The sequence below is a fragment of the Gracilinanus agilis genome, chromosome 1 (assembly GCF_016433145.1).
Source record: "Gracilinanus agilis isolate LMUSP501 chromosome 1, AgileGrace, whole genome shotgun sequence".
NCBI lineage: Eukaryota > Metazoa > Chordata > Mammalia > Didelphimorphia > Didelphidae > Gracilinanus > Gracilinanus agilis.
In genome coordinates this window covers 376,654,600-376,677,939 of record NC_058130.1, presented here as the reverse complement: position 1 = coordinate 376,677,939, position 23,340 = coordinate 376,654,600, and the positions used below count along the sequence as shown (strand labels likewise).

Here is a 23,340-nt window from a genome sequence, read left to right as displayed (position 1 = left end):
AATAAGAAACCTATTAAAGTACCTAGGCCTTTTGTTAATAAGGGCTTTATTAGAGATATTGCAGAGATGCAGTGCTATTAAAAAGCAGTACCACCAAAACAAAACTCATTCTCTCTCTCTCTCTCTCTCTCTCTCTCTCTCTCTCTCTCTCTCTCTCTCTCCCCCTTTTCCTCCTTCTCTTTCTCCCTCTCTTCTTCTCCCTCTCCCTTCCACATGTATATATGCATACATATATATCTGTATCTCCACTAGAAAAACAATACTGGTTACACAAATTTACCAAGGATTCCACATGCTTGGTATAGATCTTGCTAGGGTCCATCCCTGCTTAATTGATTTGCATTGTCCAGGAAATCGTGGGTCCTGGTTTCATTATTTCCTTAGTGAAAGTTCTAAGGTATGCATTTTCTTTTAACCTCTTTAAAGTAGCAATAACACATCTGATGATCTCTCCTGAATGTATTGCCAATTGTAGGACTTGAAAAGCTATTGTTCAAAAGATGGAGTTGAAACAATTATTTAGATACCCATACTTAATTTTGGATAACTTTATGACTTCTCTATGGCAGCTTTTAAGTCTTGGGTTGACTTTCTCTTGTTACACATCAAGCTCCTGAACTATCTTATTTCCTTGCTACCAACTGTGTTACTTTGGCCAAGTTACCATAACTATTCAAATCCTAGAGCTTCAAGGGTCTTAAGTCAAAGCTGTCAAGCACTGGTATGCAGTATGCAGTGGGCAGCACTCTTGAGAGCATGTAGGGGAACCAGATTAAAATGTAATTGGGAAATATTAAACAAAATTAATAACAATACAGTAGAACATGATAATGTTAATATGTGGCTTTCTAAGTTAATATCTAGCCCACAAGAATTTCTTATGTACAGTTTAGTGGCCAATTTTTCTTTTTGAGTTTAACACCACAGGTTTAAGCCATCATTCAGTCCATCCTTCTCATTTTAAACCTAGCCCTGGTTTTGGGCGCACATACAAGGGGCAGAAAGACATAGAGAGGTGGGGTGAATAGGAAGAGAGGTAGGGGTGGGGAGGAACTGATTTACTGAAACTTTAGCTGCAGAAATTTCCAAGTTCCTCCCCAAATCTCTTGATCTGGGTAACAGACTAGTGGGAAGATCTTTTATTAATGGTCCCCAGTGACTCACTCTTCTTCAGCATTTCCATATGCAATGAGTTCTTCCCTTTTCTTTTCACCAACTTCCTTGTCATGCCAAGATCAAAGCAAAAGCTGGGAACTTGCCTCCTCTAATTTTCTCTGCCTCTTTTGACTTTGGACAAATTCGAGGTTACATATGGATGAGAAAACAGAATGTTCTCTAGATCATACAAATAGTCACCTTGCATATACTAATTAGCTTCACTGCTACAAGTGAAGGTTCTTAATCCTGGAATTAATCATGTGAAGGACTTTTCCCCAATAATTTTATATAGCTTAAAAGGAAGATCTAGTGTAGACATAAAATAGCAAAGAATGAAGGGAAACAATACAGAAAATCTTTAGATAGGAATTGTTTGAGTGTCTAGAGCTCCACCCCCAACCCTAGAGGATATGACTGATTATGCAGGGATGGGGAGGACACCATTTATGCAGTATCATCTCTCTGTCTTTTCTCTCATCCTCACTTTAGCTGGAGATACTACTTGTTTGAGGGAGGAGAAAAAGCCAGAGTTTTAAACCAAGGGCAATCATAATCATTTGCTCGTTCCCCTCTACCCCAACTTACAATTCTGACTGACTATAGTAATCAAGTTATAGATGGATGTATCTCATGTACCAAGGGGATCAGGTTCAATTCAACTGAATTTAATTCACATAGTATATGCCTACTATGTTCAAGGCATTGTGCTAGGAACTGGTGATCTAAAGATAGAAGTCATATTTGTGCTCAGGAAACTTACAATTTATACAACATGAGCAGAAAAAAAGAAAACAAACTTCAAAGAAGATCTCCCATTAAATGATTTTGCCAACTCAAATGATCTTTTTCTTAATCCTCATCCTTCTTTGAGCATTTGACAATGTTGGCCACCTTCTCCTGGATACTCTCTTCTTTCTAGGTTTTCTTGACACTATATCTGACTGCTCCCTAGTCTCTTGCTGAATCTCTAGGTCATTCCCACAAATCTGGCATGTCCACCAAGATTCTCTCTTGAACTTTCTTCTCTTCTTCCTCTGTACTATCTTACTTGGTGATTTCATTAGCTTCAATGGGTTGAACAGACATTTCTATGTACATCATTAACAGATCTATCTGTCTATCTGTCTCTGTATCTTTCTATCTTATATCTAGTATTCATGCCTCTCCTGAGCTCCAGTCCTGAATCACTAATTTTCATTTGCTCATCTCATAGCTAGATGATCTGCAGGCATCTCAAACTCATAAGTGTTTGCTATTCATACATAAGGGGAAATATTTTAATAAAGATAAAATGATTAATAAATATGACAATCTGGCCACTGCATTTTTCAAACCTGTTCACAAGTAACTATGAACTAAAAGAATAGTCATAGGTATTTTCTTTAGTATTTAGTATTTTTCATGAACAGGTGGAACATTTCAAATAGAGTTCCTTTTCTTCCTTTTCTTCATCACAACCATTCCTCCCTTCCCCAATTCCCCAGACTTATCTAGTTAGTTTAGTGAATTATTAAATTTCAAGCTATTCATTGTTTTTTCCGAAAGTTTCATGTGCCCCGAACTAGGGCATGTCTGAACTAGGAATCAGGATATTTGGAGTCCAATCCTAGCTCTGCCACTAATTAATTGTGCAACCTTGGTGAAGTTGTTCATTCATCTTGTAACCTTAATTTTTTCATCTGTGGAAAGGAGTTGGACAAGAAGACCCCAATATTTCTTGTTAGTTTTGAGATTCTATACCTTGGTTCTATGTTAATTAAGAATGTTCAGGTTTTTGACAATTCTTTTCTTTCCTTCTTTCCTTTCCACTCATTTTGGAATCGATGATTGCATGTGAGACAGTTCTCTCCAAGCTATTAATTGTGTTTGGCATCCCTATGATTCCTGGTCAGAATGTGATGGCTGTACAAAGACCCAGGTAGGACTTTTTTTTTTTAAACCCTTAACTTCTGTGTATTGGCTCCAAGGCAGAAGAGTGGTAAGGGCTAGGCAATGGGGGCCAAGTGACTTGCCCAGGGTCACACAGCTGGGAAGTGTCTGAGGCCAGATTTGAACCCAGGACCTCCTGTCTCTAGGCCTGGCTCTCAATCCACTGAGCCACCCAGCTGCCACCCAGCTACCCCCCACCCCAGGTAGGACTTTCTTAGTGCTTTGCTTTAGTTTTTATGATGTATATATAGAACATCACTTGTCAAAATTAGGTCAGGTAGCATCAACTTTTTAATCCTTTGTGTGTTTTTGCTTTCCTGGGAAGGGCCAAAAGCAGATATTAATCTTTAAGGCAGAGAAAAGCCAACTGAATATGGTGATTACGAATCCAGAAAAATTAGAGTGTATTTATTTTACACATCTGTTGTAAAAACTTCTTAGGATGAAGCTTAGAAGGGGAGAATCATAAAAGCCCCTTTTCAATTACTAATAATATTAAGGAATAGGGAGAACATGAAAAATTTAAATTACTGGGTGACCAATTTGAACTTCACATATTTTTTCTATTTTTCAATTGTTTATGATGGCAAGACACTATTTTCTAGTCAACAGTTAAATAGCCAAAAGGCCATCAGTAAGGCAAAGAGCATGGGTATTACACAAACTGGATAATCTATGCCTAAGTAATTTAGAATTGATTGTACCAACTATCTTCCCTGTTTTTTTGCTCCCATTGAACTGGAAAAGGAATTTAATATACATGTAGATGAGAGAGGGGAGCTCTGGGAATTAATTCAAGACTTTATAACCAGCTCCTGGGTCAGTAGTTAGAAATAATATTGAGAAATGTGTTATATCATCATGTAAATTTCCACAGTGAGAAGCCTAACTTTAGAATGCCAGAATTGCCAGGATGTCAAGACTGGAGTCCACCTTGAGATTGGGGAATGCTTTATTTTAGAAAAAAATATTTAAAACTCTTACCTTCCACCTTAGAACCAATGTATTGGTTCTAAGGCAGAAGAGTGGTAAGGGCTAGGCAATGGGGGTTAAGTGGCTTGATCAGGGTCACAGAGTTAGGAAGTATCTGAGGTCAGATTTAAACCCAGGACCTCCTGTCTCTAGGCCTGGCATTCAATCCATTGAACCACTGTTCTGCCTCCATTTTTTTTGTTTTTAAAGACAATATCATTAACATTATTCCTATAATCACTATCATGATCATCATTTATTTTGTTAACATCTATGAGAGTGAGGTGTAAAAAGAGCAAGAGAAACAATTTTAATGTCTGACTTCTGGAAGTGTATAATTGAAGACAAGCACAGACAGGAGAGAGTTGGATTAGATGAACCCTGAGGTCCCTCCTAACTTTAAAATTCAATGGCTTGGGGGCAGCTACGTGGCCCAGTGGATTGAGAGGTCCTGGGTTCATATATGGCCCCAGACCCTTCCTAGTCAATACACAGTATTGATTCTAGGATGAAGTTTACATGTGTATTTAGTTATTTACATATTGCTTTCCCTATTAGAATCGAAACTCCTGGAAGGTAGGGTTTTATTTTGCCTTTTTTCTTCTTTTATCACCAGGGTCCAGCACAATACCCCATAAAAATTAAAACTTAATAAATGCCTGTTGGCTGATTGGGCCAGTTGTATCTCCAATTGCATAATTTTGTTCATGTTTCAATCTTCAGCAAAAAGGAATTTTGGGAAATATTTTAAAAGCATCCTATTCGTTTACTTTCAGATTCGAAGGAGACACATAGCAGTTTATGGGCAATATGGTGGCCAGCCATGTGTTGGGGATGCTTTTCAAACACAAGCCTGTGTGCCTACAAGGGGATGCCCAGCAGAAGATGGCTGTGGAGGGCTTTTTAGGTGTTCCTCAGGTAATATGTTTGTCATGGTCTTTGAATGTGGAGAGTAAATTTAAGGGATCCTTAACATTGTAATGTAATACTACCATTTCCTTTTGAAGACCAAACACTAACAGAATTTTGATTGGCTTAATGTTATAGTATCTTTTCTGAGGGTTCTGAAATCCCAAGTGATATGCCTTGTAAGAAGTGGGGACACAGGGTAGAGATATGGAGGAATGTTCTATGTGCACCCTCAGGATGGAGGTTGATTCTGAGGTTAGTGAAGCAAACAGAGAGAAAGCTTGGTGCTGGCTGAGACCTTTTGAGATGGTACCTTTAGGTTTCACCACTGAATCAGAACAATTTCATCAATGACATGCTTACTAGTGGCAGTAACATTTTAGGACACTCTCAATCTCCTAGCACTGGCTCATAGCATCATAGATTTAGAGTTGGTTGGGACCTTAGGAATCATTTTATCACCAAAACACAAGTGATCAGATGTGGAATGCTACTCAGAGGCCACCAAGTTCAATAAATAACTGGAAAAAAGTTCCCTCTACAAGAGACATTCTTAACCTTTTTCATGACATGGAGCTCTCTTGCAGTCTGATGAAGCCTATGGACATTCTCAGAATAATGTCTGTTGCCTATATACAATTTATATACATACATATATAAATTCTGGTTAGAGGTTAGTGAAAATATGTGTGTGTGTATATATATATGTATAATTTATTTTCATATTATATATATATATATATTTCCCCCCCTCATCCCTGAAATCTATCCACAAACTCCTGAGGAGTCCCAAAGACCTCAGATTGAGACCCCCTATTCTATAACACAAATGAGAAATAGTATGGTATAGTAGTTAAAATTATAGGCCTGAAATCAGAAATTGTTCACTCATTTCAATCATGTCACACTCTTTATGATCCCATTTGGGGTTTTCTTTGCAAAGATACTAGAGTGGTTTGCCATTTCCTTCTCCAGCTTATTTTATAGATGAAGAAACTGAGGCAAAAGGGTTAAGTGATTTGCCTAGGGTTATATAGCTAGTAAATGTCTGAGGCCAGATTTGAACACAGGTCTTCTTTACTCTAGGCCTGGCACTCTATCCACTTTATTTTAATTTTTTTTAAATTTAATTTTTTTTCAATAACAAATTTCCACATAAGTTTTCCAAAGCTATATGATTCATGTTGTCTCCCTCCCCTCTTCCTTCCCCACTCCTGGAGTTGACAAGCAATTCAGTTGGGTTATACACATATCATGAAGCAAAACACATTTCCATATTACTTATTTTTGTAGGTGAATAATCTCATAAAATCAAAATCCCAAGTCATACACTCAAATAGTAAAGTGATAAATCGTATGTTAGTATCTGCATTCTTACTCCAGTAGTTCTTTCTCCAGAGGTGGATAGCAGTCTTTTTCATAAGTCCCTCAAAATTGTCCTAGATCATTGTACTGTTGTTAGTAGCAAAATCTATCACATTTCATCGTTCTACAATATTGCCGTTACTGTGTCCTATGTTCTCCTGGTTCTGCTTATTTCACTGCATTAGAACACATAAGTCTTTCCAGTTCTTTCTGAAATCATCCTGTTCATCATTCCTTGTATCACAATAGTATTCTATCACCATCATATATGACATTTTGTTCAGTCATTCCCCAATCAAGGGATATCCCTTTAGTTTCCAATTTTTTGCCACCACAAAAAGCACAACTATAATTATTTTTGTACAAACAGGTTCTTTCTCATTTTTTTATCTGTTTGGGATACAGACCTAGTAGTGGTATTACTGGATCAAAAGGTATGTGTTGACTTTTGGGCATAATTCCAAATTGCCCTCCAGAATGGTCAAATCAATTCACAATTCCATCAGCAATGCATTCGTGTCCCAATTCTGCCACATTCCCTCCAGCATTAATTATTTTCCTTTACTGTCATATTGGCCAATGTACTCTATCCACTTTATCACCTTGTTACTCCTGGAATCAAGAATACTGAGATTTCAATGATTATCTCTGTATCTTAGCTGTGTGACTATTGACAAGCCAGTCCATCTTTCTGAGCCTCAGTTTCTTCATGTATACAAGAAAGAGGTTGATCCTGTGATCCTCATACCTGACAGGTGATCATCCCACCCTTGCTTGAAGACTTTCAGTAAAGTGGAACTCATTATCTTCTGAGGAAGTCCATTCCACTTTTGGACGATTCTGTATATTAAGGAATGATTATATATTACTTATATCTAACCTGAAATGGTCTCCTGACAACATATACTCATTTGCTCCTAGTTTTGGCCTCTGCAACCAAGCAGGACAAATCTAACCCCATTTCCTCTTCAAATCCTTGAAGGCAGCTGATTTAGAGGTGAAAGGACCAAAGGTTGATAAGAAACCTTCTAGACCAACCCCCTCATCTTATAGGAGAAGATGAAGCCCAGGGAGGTTGGGTGATTGGCCTAAAGTCATATAGACAAAAAGTGTGAGAATTGGTATTCAAACCAGGTCCTCCAAGTCCAAATCCAGAACTTTCCATAGTGCCATGTCTCTAGGAAAACAAACAAAACTACATCAGGGGCCAGGAATTCTAAGCTCATATGTTACCTCTATTGTATCATGTAGACTAAGGTCAGTAAAATTCTCATATCATTAGTTTCTTTTTTGCAAAATATGGATAATAAAGACTGTCAGCCCTCACTGTGACACTGGAGGGCCTGAATCATATTCACATTATATTGCCAGTGAAGTATATGCATAAGGACATTTGACATAATTCAGAAGATGAAGCAATGTTTGTTTTCTCTTTTGTTCTCTTTCTTTCCTGAATTTAGGTCAGTGTCTCAGCAAATCACTGGTTTGTAATAGAGACCGAGATTGTGAAGATGGCAGTGATGAAGATCTGTGTGAACTCCCTGAAGGCAAACCTTTGTGTGACATTGATAGACCTCCTCCTCATGTGGAGTATACTGGAGCAGGGTAAGAGGCTGGGTCTTGCCTGATGTCTGTAGATTAGCATCAATGTCTCCATTCTCATATTAGTTCTATGAGTCTAGCAAAATACTGGCCTCTTTTTTGGTCTTATCTGTGTGCTCATAGAAATTTGATTATTTCTTAAAGGAAAGGTGTCTCAAACTCTTTCCTTTGTCCTTGTCAATTTATATATGTAATGGAAAGAATATAATCCAAAGAAGGTTAGGAGAAAATGAACACTCATTGATGAAAATGGGGCAATAAACTATAAAGCCAGAGAAGAGAAAAAGGAGGAGAAGAAACAACAAAAGAGTGGCAAGCGAAGAAATCAGTGTGTTGTGTCACACTGGTTAGAAAATGCTGTCAAGGTATATGTAGTAGTCAAGATATTCCTTTTTTTTAAACTAGGGACATTTAAATTTTCAAATGAAATTGGACAAAATTGCACTATTAGAATGATAGAATACTGGAAGCATCTTCAAGTTCATCTTTTTTTTTTTTTTAATTTTAAACCCTTAACTTCTGTGTATTGACTTATAGGTGGAAGAGTGGTAAGGGTAGGCAATGGGGGTCAAGTGACTTGTCCAGGGTCACACAGCTGGGAAGTGTCTGAGGCGGGATTTGAACCTAGGACCTCCTGTCTCTAGGCCTGGCTCTCAATCCACTGAGCTACCCAGCTGCCCCCTAAGTTCATCTTTTTGAACTCTTAGTTTTCGGATGGGGAAGCTGTGGTCCAAAAAAGTGAGGTGTTTTGCCCAAAGACAGTATTCTAATTTAACTTCAAGTTTTCCTATTCCATGGAAATTCTGAAGACCAATTATAGCATCCCATAATTTGGACAAGTCATGAAAACTTTGAAATGATTCATATAAAAATGATAGTGATCAATGATTCTCACCATGAGATTTTTTTTTAAACATCATATACATGAAGACCTGGGATGGACTCATTTTAGGAATTAAATTGCCAAAACACAATTAGTTTGAATTGCTTTTAGGGAACTATCCCTCCTCAAGAGCCACCTTAGTTCTGGTACAATAGAGAGTGGCTTATTGGTTGGTCTTTTAACTGAGCTAATTTTAGCTATATATATAGCTGTAGACATAAACAGTTGCCATAGATACCACTGTGCTGCAGCTGGTGTAGCAAATATGCCCTTAATCTGTTTTATTTTCCATACATTAGTGTTAGTGACTACACAGAACATAGACATGTGGAAAATGCTTTAGAGATGGTTTACATTAGTATTCTGTCCTCTTTATTTGAGCTCAATCGAACAGATGCTTAGTTGTAATGAGTTTCATAGTTTAAAGACTTCTTTAACTCGTGCTTTTCCAGCAATTGCCATTTTGGTTTAAAAGAATGTCCTCTGTCATTACAGGTTTAACATACTAACTGGCCAGATTAAAGACATGGTTATCAACACAAAAAGTTTTGGTGGTCAGTGTAGAAAGGTGTACAATGGAGATCAGAAAGATTACTTCCGGCTGAGTGCAAATGTCCTCTCCTACACATTTCAGGTATTTGACTTAATTATGTTTTTCCTTTCTTCTTTAAGGAACACATATTCCATTTCTGGCTGCCCTGGATCTCTTATGCATGATTTCTCTATGTTGACATTCATTATGGTTCAGGCATGGCTGTTGTTTAAGAGGAGGCATGGTACAATGGGAAGGCTATGAGCTCTAGAGTCAGAAGACTTGGATTCAAATTCTGCTTATGATGTTTGCTACCTTCATGATCTTGGTCAGGTTTCTTAACCTCCTCCAGTCTCAGTTTCCTTATCTCTATAGGGATAGGACTGGACCGGAGGGCCACCAATGCCCCTTCTGGCTTTCGATAGATAACCCTATAATCCTTGCCTAGATGAGAAATTTAGTGGATAGATCTTTGAGCCTGGAATCAGGAAAACCTGAGTTTCAACCAGACCTCAGAACTGCCTCAGTCTCTTCATTTTCAAAATGGGGATAATAGCATGTGTCTCGTTGAATTATTGTGAGAGAATCAATTGAGATATTTGTAATGTGTTTTGCAAAATTTAAAGTGCCATATAAATGCTAGCTAAGAACATATTTAAAGATTTAGTTACAGAAGTTAGCTGAAACTGTTAGAAAGGTAGCTAGCTTTGGATATATCCTGTATTTACTTATAGGTTATTTGTTATCTATATAGGTACATGTTACATGGCAGCTAGTGGCACATAGGCTAGAGCCCTGAGCCTGGTGTTAGGAAGACCTAGGTTCCAGTCTGTCTTCAGCTTTGTATCCCTGAGTAAGCCACTTCACCTCTGTGTGCCTCAGTTTCTTCAACTATGAAAGTGGGATAATAATAGAACCTACTTCCCAAAGCTGTGAAGACCACAAGAGTTAGAAATTCTCCTCTTTGTAATTTTTCTTCCTCTAACAACTTTTCTGCCTCACTTTCTTCATTTGTAAAATGTGGTATTATAATAATGGCATTTCCTAAAATGTTGGGAAGACCAAATGAGATAAATATTTGTAAGGCAATTTTAGCACAGTTCCTGTCTTATTTGTATTAAATATCTTTTTGGATGATTGTGTTTCTTTGTGATGGAGACAGATGTACACAGTATGTTTTTTCAGGATCCTTCATTTTTTTCCCTTTTATTAAACCACTTGGGGAAAAAATGGTGCTTAATAAAAACTTGTTCCTGTACTCCCCTGAAAGCCCTACTAGAATTAAATTTCTTTGAGGACAGTAATTGTATTTGGTTTGTTTGTATGCTTTCCTATTCCAGCACCAGGCACAATGACTGACACATAAGGAACACAATAAATAATTGTTGTTTAATTAATGGAAGGCACACTATTAGATATTCTGAGAGATGGGGATAGAATATATGGGGGATAAAATGTGTCCACATAAACCTGTTAAGTGTGGAAGATGATAGATGCTATTAAGAGACATCTGAATAGAGTGGTCATGGAGTTCAATCTGTTGCCAAGTCTTGTAGATTCTACTTTGCACTATCTTTCATTTATGTACCCTCTTCTCTTCTGATAATGCCATCTCTCTGGTGGAAGCCCTCATCACTTCATGCCTGGACTATTGCACTAGCCTGATGGTGGGTCTGCTTGCCTCAAGTCTCTCCCCACTTCATTCCATCTTCTTTTCAGCCATTAAAACAATCTTCCTCAAGTACAGGTCTGATCATATTATTTTCTTCCCCCCCAACTCAAGTCAAATAAACTGCATTGATTCCTTATTACCTTCAATATCAAATATAACCTGGCTCCCTCCTACCTGTCTAATTTTCTTATGCCTTTCTTCACTTTGTGTACTGTTATCCAGAGATACAACCACTTTTTTATTCCTCAGAAAATCACTCCTCCTGACTCTGTGTCCTTTTCACTGTCTCTCCCCACCATTCCTTCCCCCTGTCTAGACAGCTTCCCCTTATCATCTCCACCTCCTTTTTTCCTTGGCTTCCTTAAAATCTTAGCTAAAGTTTTACTTTTTGCAAAAAACCTTTCTCAGATCTCCTTAATGATTGTGCCTTCCTTATGAGATGACCTCCAATTTATCTTGTACCTTATGTGGTACATACATATTTACATGTTGTTTCCCTAATTTGAAAGTAAAGTTTTTGAGAACAATGGTTATATTTTTGTCTTTCCTTCAATCTGCAGCACTTAAGATGTAGTAGGTACTTAATAAATGCTTGGTGACTTGATGACTTCAGAGAGAGCTTACAACTCTTATATTCAGTGATTCTGTAATCAACTTTTTCAGATCTTCCTCCTATAATGTGAAACTATATATCTTGTTTCTTGATCTCTGAAAAATTTGGCCTCTCAGTAGATATCATTATGGGAAGGAAAGACCACAGGCAAGACTACAGGATAGATTTAGACTCAAAGATTTTTCCTACCTTCACCTAGGAGTGTGCCTTGCCAGTACCTTTTCAGGGTACTTTGAGAATGACCCATGCTATTTTATAAATTCAGAAAAGTTGCAAGAGAAGGAAAAATAACAAAGAGGAGAATTTCCAACTCTGCTGGAAAGCACCAGTCTGAAGAGGAGGAATAATTCAGTTAGCAGCATGCAACCTGGCTTCTGTATGTATTGTATGCCACAGTATGGCATGTTTTTTGGATTGGTATCTAAAATGACTTTAGAGTTTAGATGTTCAAGTTACTGAATTTGAAGAGGTTTGACAGAAGTAAGGGGAAATTCAGCTCATGCTAGTCTTAGGGAAAGGGGCTAAATTTTGAGGATCCTAGACTGGGGGAAAGTGAGGTGGGTAGCTGGAGGAAACTCCTTGCAATCTAAACTTAATTATGTCCCTGAGCCAGGAAAGATTCAGGTAAGTACATCTAATACCCTCAAGGATAGCTTTTGCCAGTGTTAATTGTTAAAACGTTTTCCTTTACATTGAGCTAAATTGTTTATCAGTGGTTTGAGAGAACAGACTCACAAAGTGGGTCACCTAGACAAGGCTACCCCCAGATTCAAGGCACTTTATTTTATGGTTTCACATCCTCTCAAAAACCTAGTAGAATGATGAGCTCCTAATATGACTACCAGAACTCAATTTACCTATTTATATGCAAAAGGAAGCATGTCTAGATAATAAAAAACATCTAGCCTGGGAATGATAGAAAAGTATATAGCTTTACAATACATAGTTATTATATAGTCTATATACTATAAAGTATAACTATAGCTAGTACAATGTTTTATTTTTTGGAGTAGTTTTGGACCTGTAATTTCATTGGAATAGGAAATTTCTACTAGTGAGCAAACTCCCTTTACCAGTGAGGACTGGCAATTGTTCTACAATTTATAGTCTTGGGGAGGTGCCTTGGGACACCGAGAGGATACCTGAATAGGCCCTAGTCACACAGCTAGTAGGTGTCAGAAGAAGAATGGAATCTAGGTCTTGTTGATTCTCAGAGCAGCTCTCTGTCTACTGTGTTCTGCTGCCTTTTGGAGGTATGTGTATAGGAAGTCTAAAAGAACCTTAGTCAATTATATCAATATAAGTAGATCATGTGAATTGTAGTTTCTTTAGAGAAAATCTAGCTTTCAAAACTGTTGACTGTAAATACCTACTTCAGTTTAATATAATTACTTGATAGGCTGTCAATAACATACTATCACTCATACTTTTTGCTTATTTCTGTTTTTAAAAACATTTTATTAATGTATTCTGTTTTTTTTTACTCTAGTAATTTTCTAGGCCCCCAGAATTGCCAAGGAACCCCAGTTTTTTACAGAGGAACAGTTAAATCACACTAACTAGCTAAGTCATTTATCTGACTGCACATGCAACAGTCAGTATCTAAACTCTCTTGCTTCTTTGTTGAGGGGAAGGAGGCTAGTCTCATTATCTCTCCTCTAAAACCAGTACTATATTACTCATTCCACTTTTGCATAGCCTTCATTGTGAGCAAATTTTCCTGACATTTAGACCTAATAAACTCCTTTAACTCCTACCTATCATTGGTTTGCTCCCTTTCTCCTATTTAATTTTGTTAGAAAAAACCTAATCACTTTTCATATGACAATTTTAAAAATACTTGAAATATGACATTATTTTCCTTATCTTCTCTTCTTCATGTTAAACAGACCCTTTCCTTCAAATGATTTTTGTTTGTCATGGACTCAAAGCCCATATCCTGCTTGCTTTCCCATGGAAAAGGCTTATCAGTGTCTTCCTTATATTATGTGATAGCTAGACGTGTACACAATTCTCCAGATGTTGTCTGATCAAGTCATATGTATAGGTAGGCTGTCCTTTCCTTATTCCTGGACATTACTCCTCTCAATTCAGTCTAAAATTTTATTAGTTTTATGGGATGCCATATCAAAATTTTGACTCAAGTTGAGACTTTGATTTGCCATGACCCCCAGATCCTTTGCAGACTAATTGCTGCCTAGCCATGCCTCTCATGTATTGATGAACCTTACTTTTTGAACTCAAGAGGAAGACTACTGCTGATAACCTAAAAGATTGTCAGTGAAGTGTGTAGCAAAGTAATATATAAATATGGCAGTCAAAAATCAGGATGGTGTAGGGTTGGCACAAGGGAAATATGTCTCGTTCTTGTATTTCTCAGAGAGTGAGGACCTCTAGGTAGAAGAATTTGTAAGTTGATGGCTCTTTCTGAGTAAGTGAAAAGAAACTAGAGAGATGACCTAAGGTGGTTGGATTCCAAGAAATAATAGCCACTGACCTTACTGAGATCACTGCTCTTATCCATTAAACCCTATTTTCCTACTTCTGATTAGGCAGCTGGTACCTCTGCCTGGAATTCTTGTTGTATTCCTTTCTCTCCTTCAGTATTGACCCATTTCCAGGATGTCCTTCAGAATCCAGTTTAAATGCAACCTCTAATTTTCTCTGATATTCTGTGTTCTCTCTGTTCCCTGAACTCATTTGACATACTTTTATTATACTTTCATATTATATCTAGTATCCTAGTTATAGTATAGAGAGGCAGCATGATAAAATGGCTAGAGCCCTGACCTAAGAGCCAGGAAGACCTGTGTTCAAGTCTTGTCTAAGCTACACATTGTTTGATCCGGGGCAAGTCACTTAACCTTTTAGTTGTCTGGGCAGAAATTCTCTAAGACTATAAGTTGTAGAGAAGGTGCCATTCTATATTGATTGAGGGAGCTATTTTCTCCAGGAGTTTTCTATTTCAATAATATTAGAGAATAAGTCCTTATCCCTATGGTGTCTGCTTGTGTACTTGTCCTATCCCTTTGACTGGCCTATACTTTTCATAAGGGCAGAGATATTCTCATTCCTTTTTATATTTCTCATTGTGTCTTACACAAGCTAAGTACTCAGTACACATACACAGTATGAATGAATAAGCCTTTGTTATCATAATCAGCAACCCTTGATTTTTTTACATGTGGGTCACATGCAATTTAAAATCTGTGATCTTTTTTTTTCCTATTACCTAGCACCACCTCATAATGATTTCTCCTCTGCTCAGGTAACATATAACATTAGAGAAATTAAATTAGTGTAAGCATTTGCTTAAGCAAGTAAAATGTAATTAGAGGCTTCAATCTGTTACAAAATCATTTACTACATCTTTATTTAAAATAATATTTTTAATTTTTTACTCCTTTACTTATCCTGCCCCTCACCTCCATTCATTGACACAAATTCATACAAGCTAAATGTATTATTCACTTGCCCAAGACACTGTTATGTTCAGTAGTATGTAAATGTCACCACTAAGAGAAATGGAAAACATGTTGCCCAGAAGTGTATACTTGGTTCATTCTTGAAATTCTTTTATTGATATCATGTACGCTGCTTAAGAGATGATGTTCTTGTTATTACTTTTCTTCTTAAATTCTTGTGGCAGAGTCTTAGTTATTTAATGTTTCAAAAATGTTTTGCATTTTATAACACAGGGGGAAAAAAGCCTCCAGAATGACAGAAAAGGCCAAAAACCTTTCCAGGGATAGAAATGGTCACAGTTGTACTTTGTTGCTTCCGAGGTCCAGATTTAGTCATGAATAAAAGTTTCTGTTTTTCTTCTAGGTGAAAGTAGATAATGATTTCAGTTATGAATTTTATAATAGTACTTGGTCTTATGTCAAACATGAGGAGACTTCTTTTACATCAAATAGTGGATATAGGCACCACTCAAATAAAAATGAAAATCAAGATGAAAAGGTCAGTACAAATTGGTAGAATATATAGAAGATAATGGATGGGAACAATTTCCTTTAGAAACAGTCTGCTGGTGTCACTAGTGAATGGTATTTTTCCCATTAATTGAGATATGTTTCTAATGGATCATTGACTTTATATTTAGCAAAAAATAATTTAATAAAAGGGTAAGTTTTCATTTTTTGTCAAAGATGAATATATCCTACTATAAAAGGAGACAAACTAATCTATTCTTTGAATATTCATATTGTGCAATTGTATGATGAAGAATTTATTTATAATTTGATTCTCTTATAAAAGATTCTGTTCTTGTTCAATCTCTTGGGCTTTTATCTTTTTGACAGAGAACTCATGCATTTGAAAAAGCTTTCCACTAGAGAAAATGCCATAATTTTATAGCTGAAGCTACTAAGGATTCTTTTAGCTCTCATAAAAGAAAGAAATTCATGGTCACTCATTCCACTTTTTTTAAGTCATTTCCATAAAAAATTGTCATTAGTTTCTAACTGGTATGTGCTAACCAGATGATATTAATTATGTTGGGCAAAGTAAATGTTGAGGCTACAGAGGCACTTAAAAAATCTGTGATATGCACTTTTCCTCAGAAATATGAAGCACTTCTTCTAAAACACTTGATAATTGAGTGTTCTGGAATCTCTTAGGTATCTATCTTGGGAAAAATAAACAGTTGAAATGAGCTGAACTAATAACTATGTGCTTGTTTGCTTAGTCATTTTTTGAGGGTGATTATTATTCATAATGTGCATATTTTATAGCATATTTGCAGTTAGTCACTTCCCTAATAATTCAAGCAAAGAGATAGCATTTACTACTTGAGTATGTGATGGTGGGATGGATGAGTGAACTGGCAAAATGTTTTTTTTTTTTTTGTAGATTAAAATTTTAAAACTTTGATGGAACCACTATTGGTTACAAGGGTGATTCAATATAGGATAGATTTACTTTGGACTCCATCTGAGGGGATTTAAGTACTGAGATTTTTATTTCACCTCTACAATATTCTGTCCTAGAAGGGATATCATTAGAGTAAATATTCTTATGATTGTTTTAGTACTTAATGAGTGATCATGTGTTTCCCTTCCAAACTTGAGAAGGGCAAGCAGACATGGAGGTCAGTTAAGGAAAAAAATAAGTTGTCCTCATTCCACAAGGGATTCATTGTGGATTGCAGCATCCAGAAGGGACAGTTGTGGAACACCACAGGGGGGACAAGGTTGATAGAGTATGTAGAAGGGTGTCTGTGGGCGATGGACCATTCTAATTTATCTTTGTTTTTCCTTCAGAGTTATCAACTGATGGTAATCAAGAATAGCGTTGAAGTAGCTCAGTTCATTAATAACCAACCAGAATTTTTAAATCTTGCTGAACTCTTTTGGAAAGATCTCTTACACCTCCCTTCTCTATATGACTATAGTTCATATCGAAGAATAATTGAATTGTATGGGACTCATTACCTGCAGTCAGGGTCCCTAGGAGGAGAATACAAAGTTCTCTTTTATGTGGACACAGACAAAATGAAGCAAAATGGTATAGTATTAAAATTGTGCTGTTATTCCGTGCTTAGTATTATATTACTCCCCATCCTGTGCTCTGTGAACTAGCCAAAACTGGCATTTTTTCTCTTTATCACACACGATCCTTCCATTTCTGTGCCTTTTTATGAGCTATCTCCCAAGACCAGAATGTTGTCTTTTCTAATGAACCAATATTCCATGAAGTAATGCTATATGACAAAAACAGCTAGAATATATGGTGTGTGTTTTTTTTATGAACCTAAGAATTTTAGGGTCAATCATTTTCTATACCTTCTAGGATGAAGTTGTACTCATTCAAAATCATAAACAATCACTTCTCGGCCTTTTGGCTAAAATCAAGTGTAGCATTGAAATCATAAACACTCATGTTTTCCTTGGAGACATTCAGTTTTGGTAGGATATGGATTTGTGTAGCACCATGTGCAAATTCTTCCTTCCACTTAGCTAGAAGAAAATTACATTAGCTGTCTCAAGTTAAAATATCCTACTGAGAGCACCTAAGTCCTAGGTAAGGGAGAAACCATTTTATACTATTCTCTTACACGAACCCTAAATTTTCTTAAAAAAAAAACAAACCATAGACCGAGGGAAGTAAGGTGGTTCAGTGAATTGAAAACCAGGCCTAGAGATAGGAGGCCCTACATTCAAATCTGGCTTCAGACACTTCCTAGCTGGGTGACCCTGGGTAAGTCACTTAACCCCTATTGCCTAGCTCTTACCATTCTTATGCCTTGGAACTAATACATAACATTGATTCTAAGAAAGAAGGAAAGTTTTTTTTTAACAACAAAACAAGAGCCTTATAGCTAAGTATCAATTCTAAAGCAGAAGAGTGGCAAGGGCTAGGCAAACAGGTTGAATGACTTGCCCAGGGTCACTCAGCTAGGAAGTGCTCAAGGCCAGCTTTGAACCCAGGTCCTCCTAACTCCAGGCCTGATGCTCAAGAACCCTATACTCAATAGCCTGGTTTACTCTGTCTCTGTCTATCTGTCTCTATCTCTGTCTGTCTGTCTGTCTCATATGATTTCTCTCCCACTTTTTTGCTCAGTCTTTTCTTCCAGAGATGCCCTTACCTCTCCTCTTTCCAATATAATCTTACCAATTTTTATAGGCCAGAATTATTTCCTTCATGAAACCTTCTCTGCCTACTTTAGCTAGAAACAATTTCTTCATCCACAGGGTATCTGTGAACTGTGTTGTTTGTACTCCTCATCTGACACTTATTTAGCACCTTATATGATTAGTCCTATTTGTCTCCTCTCTCCAACTAATCTGGAACCTCTTTAAGGGCATGAATTGTTTCTTATGTTTCTATACAACTTCCACAGTGCATGTGGAGCACAGTAATAGGTGCCCAGTAAATATTGATTTCTCTCTTCCTTATCTAACAAGATTGCCCCTGTAATTCCAGAACCAACTTTGCTTTACCAACTCTTACTCCTTCATAATTACCCACCCCACTACATCTTTTTTTAAAAACCTTTTCCTTCTGAAGTTTTAGAATTGATACCAAGTATTGGTTCAAGGTAGAAGAGCAGTAAAGGCTAGACAATTGGGGTTAAGTGACTTGCCTCCAGTCATACAGATAGCTAATAGTGTCTGAAGTCATATTTAACCCAGGACCTCCTGTCTCTTCAGTTCTGACTCTATCTACTGTGCCACCTAACTGTCCCTTTTTCTCCAGATTCTTTCCCATCCAAGAATCTTTTGTCCTTTTCTCATTATGATACACTCATTGATACTAGTTTGCTTCTTGTCCTCTGGGATGTAAAGACCAACTCCTATAATTAGGAAGCAACAGTGAACTCATTGGAAGATTGTAAAACCCAGTTAGATTTTCACTGGACACTATTTCTTCATAGTTGCTTCTCAGATGAGATACATTCTTTAACATCTACCATTCTTGCAATGTACTTTTTACATTTCATGATAGCCGAAGTTGTCACAGACATAAGACAATTTCTTCAAGGCTATTCTGGTTCAATGTTTCCTACTCATTCACAGATTTTCCTGGTTCTGTTCATGTACTTTGCATCAATTTACTCAAGTTTTCCTAGGTCTTTCTAAAACCCTCTCCTTCATCATTTCTTATAACACAATAATATTCTCTCACATTCTTCTACCAGAACTTGTTTAGCCATTCCCCAATTAATGGGTATCCTCTCAGTTTCCAATTCTTTGCCATCACAAAAAACACCGCTATAAATATTTTTTGTACATATGGGCTTTACCCTCTTTCTTTTATCTCTTTGGAGATATAAACCTAATTGCAGTATCACTGGGTCAGAGAACACATATAGTTTAATAGCTTTTTGGACATAGTTACAAGTTACTTTACAGAACACTTACTGTGAAGTTTGTAGCTTTACCAACAATGCATTTTAATGTATCTTTTTTTCCTCATATCCCCTCCAGCATTTGTAATTTTCCATTTTTGGCCATTTTAGCTAATCTGAGATATGAAGTGGTAACTCAGAGTTGTTATAATATGCATTTTTATAAGTATTAGTGATTTAGATACTAAAAAGTATGTAAAAGCAATAGCTACTGAATGCTTTGATTTCTTCCTCTGAAAACTGCCTATTTGACCATTTATCAGTTGGGTAATGTTAGCTATTTTACTTCTAAAGTAAGACTTCTCTAAATGAAAATTTCAATTTGTATGTTATCCAGGCCTCTGAGATAGGATACTTAAGTATGGTATTATCACCGTTTTAAGAAATTGCAGAAATTAGGGGTATTGAGGTCTTTAGTTAATGAACATCTGTGAGGGGGGAAAAAAAGAACCTCCAGCTTGCTTTTTTTTTTAATCTGAGGGATTCTAAGGGTTTTTTGGAGATGCTTCAGGCAAATCTCTGAGAACAAGAATTAAGCATTCAATCAATCATACATGTTATTTAAGTACTTATTTTTTCTCAGGCATTGTGCTTAGTGCTAGGGAAACAGACCCAAAAGGAACAGTCCTTACCCTCAAGAAGGTTACGTACTATTACAGAAACAGCACGTAAAATATATACAAATAGAAGGCATACAAGTAAATTCATAGTATTTTTGTAAATATAAAGGAATATGAATAAACAATAGAAGTTGATATAGTTAGAGGTACATGGAGAGACTGTTAATGAATCAGAGATTTTTAAAACTGGAAGAATTGAGGTTGAAAAGCTGAGTGACTTGACCAGGGTTACATGTCTACTTGAAGCGAATGATAAAACCATACATCTTCCCAACAAACCATACTTGAGGCATTGTAGCTAAGGCACATTTTAAAAATCATTCCCTACCATACCAGCAACCACAGTTGTTGCTGAAAATAGGTTACACAGTGTATAGGGCCTGGAGTCTGGATGGATCTGAATTCAATTTATACTTCAGATCCCAACCAGCTCTGTGATTTAGGGCAAGTCATTTTTACCTCTCTTTGTTCCATTTCCCTCATCTGTAAAATGGGGGTAACAATAGCATCTACCTTCCAGGTTGTGAGGATCAAATGAGAAAATAATTGTAAAGTACTTAGGACAGTGCAGGCACATATTAAGCACCATGTAAAAGTAATAATAATAATAACAATAATTATTATATTAAGTATTAATAAATCATCATCATCATAATTAATTGTTTTGAACCTGTGATTTCATTGCTAGAGTGAACAAAACTGGATGTGGAAACCCCCTTTTCTGCTATAAATTAGCCACTCAATTGACTAAAAATTCTCTTATAGTCTGAAAGACTGTAGGTCCAAGATTTCTAGTTTTAGAGATTGTCTGAAACACCAGAGGTTAAGCAACCTGCCTATGGTCATGTTCCTGAGAGTCAGGACTTGAACTGCAATCCCCACTATGCCAAAGCCATCCTTTGATCCCCTTGTTCCTTGCTGCCACTCTTTATTATCTTTGGCCATAGTTCATAGATAGAATTGAGGTGTCATTGCTCTTTCCCATCTTTCCTAAAGATCCAGTCATGACCAAACTTGCAATTTCTATTGGGGCTGACCTCACAAAGTTAATGAAGATGTAACCACAACAATATTAATAATTATAAAGCTACCAATTAAAATATTTGAATATTGGACAGCTATGTGGCACAATGCACAGAGTGCCAGGCCTGGATTTGGAAAGACCTGGGGTAAATTTGGCCTCAGATACATTCTAGCTATGTGATCCTGGGCAAGTCACTTAACCTTATTTGCCTGGCCCTGGCCCTTGTCTTATGCTTGTTACTATGACAGAAAGTAAGAGTTTAAAAAATTGAATATTGTTTTACAGTTCTTTACAATTTATAAAATGTTTTTCGTATATATTATTTGATCAGAAGAAACATCCCAGGAGTAATAGCCATAAAGGAAGGAAAAACAAAACAAAACAGATAAGATCTTAAGTTAATATGGAAAGTTAATTACATATCTTTTTTTCTTTCAGATTTTAGCTTACTAGACATGGTACAATGTACCTCATCAAAATGGAATCTTTTTTTTGTTAAAGTGTCTAAGCAGAAATGTGAGAAACTTATCGAGTTATTAAAATTGGCTTCAGGTGAGTTTAATGATTTCATCAATTTGCTTATGAATTAAAAATATCATATAATATGATTAATGTTTGTAAAAGTGGATACAAAGATGAGAAGTATGTATCTTCTTTATAATTCACATTAGTGATTGCCACAGATATCTGTCATATCCAGCTTTCCTAACTGTTGATAAAGGAGTCAGTTTGTTGTAATGAACATTGTCTCTTACTCTCTCTCTGTGTTTGTCTGTCTCCCTCCCTTTCCCCATCTCTTTATTTCTCCCACCCTCCCTTTTTCTCCTTTTCTGATTCTTAATATTTATTTCCTATTTGAAATCTTTCAACTTTTGGAGGAATATTAAACTTCGTAAAACTAAAGAAAAAATATTAGTTACTCTATAACTAATGAAGAAAGATAACCAGGAACTCCAGTTTAGATCAGAAAGATGAAGTATTTAGCCCCAATATATGAAAGCCCACACATCCATAAGCTTTTTTTTTGTTAATCTTTCCTCTAGTACCCTTTATTGAATAATCTACCTTATTAGATTAGTATTGATAGCAGGGGTTTGCTAGGTAACAATGGAGACTATATTAGATCAGAAGACTCCAGAGACCACTGTTTCTATCTTTCCTTCTTTTCTCCTCTTTTCTTTCTCTCTTTCTCTTTCTTTCTTTCTTTCTTTCTTTCTTTCTTTCTTTCTTTCTTTCTTTCTTTCTTTCTTTCTTTCTTTCTTTCTTTCGAAACACAAGTGGATAAAGAGATCAATAACTAAATAATTCCTCAGGTTTAAAAAATACAATTTGAGCTGAAACATTAAAATCATTAAGATTTTTATTCTGTTCTGCTAAGAGGCCTCATACCTATGACAATCTAACATATTCCTTCTTCTGTCCAATGTTTTTCTTTGAAGAAATTATATTTTTGTTCTCTGCTCTAGACTTATTTTCTTCTTGTCAAAATTCTCTAGTTCAGATATCTAATTTGTCATACATTTTGATGAACTAGAGGACATTGGGTCATAGAAGGCAAGACCCATCACTTTGGCCAGCCAGATCTCAGGGTTTCTGCTTTGTATGGTGTCTACTCAGACTTTTTTTTTTTTTTAACACTTTCTGTTCTATTTCCCTTCATAGAGATCCCTCAGTCTAAAATCCCTGTATACTAGTTATAGGCCTGCCTCTTGTTTTTAACCTGTATCTCTTCCAGAAGGGACTTTAAATTGGTTCAAAGATATTTTTCCTTCCTTGGTTTTCATCTCTACAGATTAATCCTTTTTGTTTCTAGTGAGGGAGAGTGTTATTTAGTGGTTAAAGAACTTGCTTTGAATTCAGTAAGATTTTTTAAAGTCCTGCCTCTGCTATATACTGGCTTTATAACTGTAGACAACTCCCAAGTAATTCTCAAAGCTAGAAAAGTTCAGGAAATTTCCCTTCTCTTTCTGGAAGTCTAGATTCCCAGATAACACTGCCAAAGGAATTCTAAATCCTCCTTCCTTTGCAGAAGTTTGGGTTTCATAAATATTGCCTATGGACTAATCTGTTTGGCTAGATGGATTTGCACATCTGCCTTTACCATGTGCTTCTGTTAAAAATTTAACTTAACTTTTTCAATGAGCAAACATTTGTTTTTTCTGTGTCCCTCCTCTTATCTCCACTTTCACCAGGAAAAAAGGTAAATTAA

At 36.4% G+C, this 23,340-nt stretch overlaps 1 protein-coding gene across 1 annotated transcript in view; it reads left to right on the top strand.

Moving 5' to 3' along the window:
- C7 (complement C7) overlaps positions 1–23,340 on the top strand; it is a 59,466-nt gene that overhangs the window by 515 nt on the left and 35,611 nt on the right. Inside the window, exons 2-8 of the mRNA XM_044657766.1 lie at positions 3,001–3,076; positions 4,836–4,977; positions 7,794–7,938; positions 9,314–9,452; positions 15,464–15,598; positions 16,900–17,143; positions 21,570–21,683. Coding sequence (XP_044513701.1) covers positions 3,001–3,076; positions 4,836–4,977; positions 7,794–7,938; positions 9,314–9,452; positions 15,464–15,598; positions 16,900–17,143; positions 21,570–21,683 — 995 coding nt within the window. The remainder of the gene's footprint in view (positions 1–3,000; positions 3,077–4,835; positions 4,978–7,793; positions 7,939–9,313; positions 9,453–15,463; positions 15,599–16,899; positions 17,144–21,569; positions 21,684–23,340) is intronic.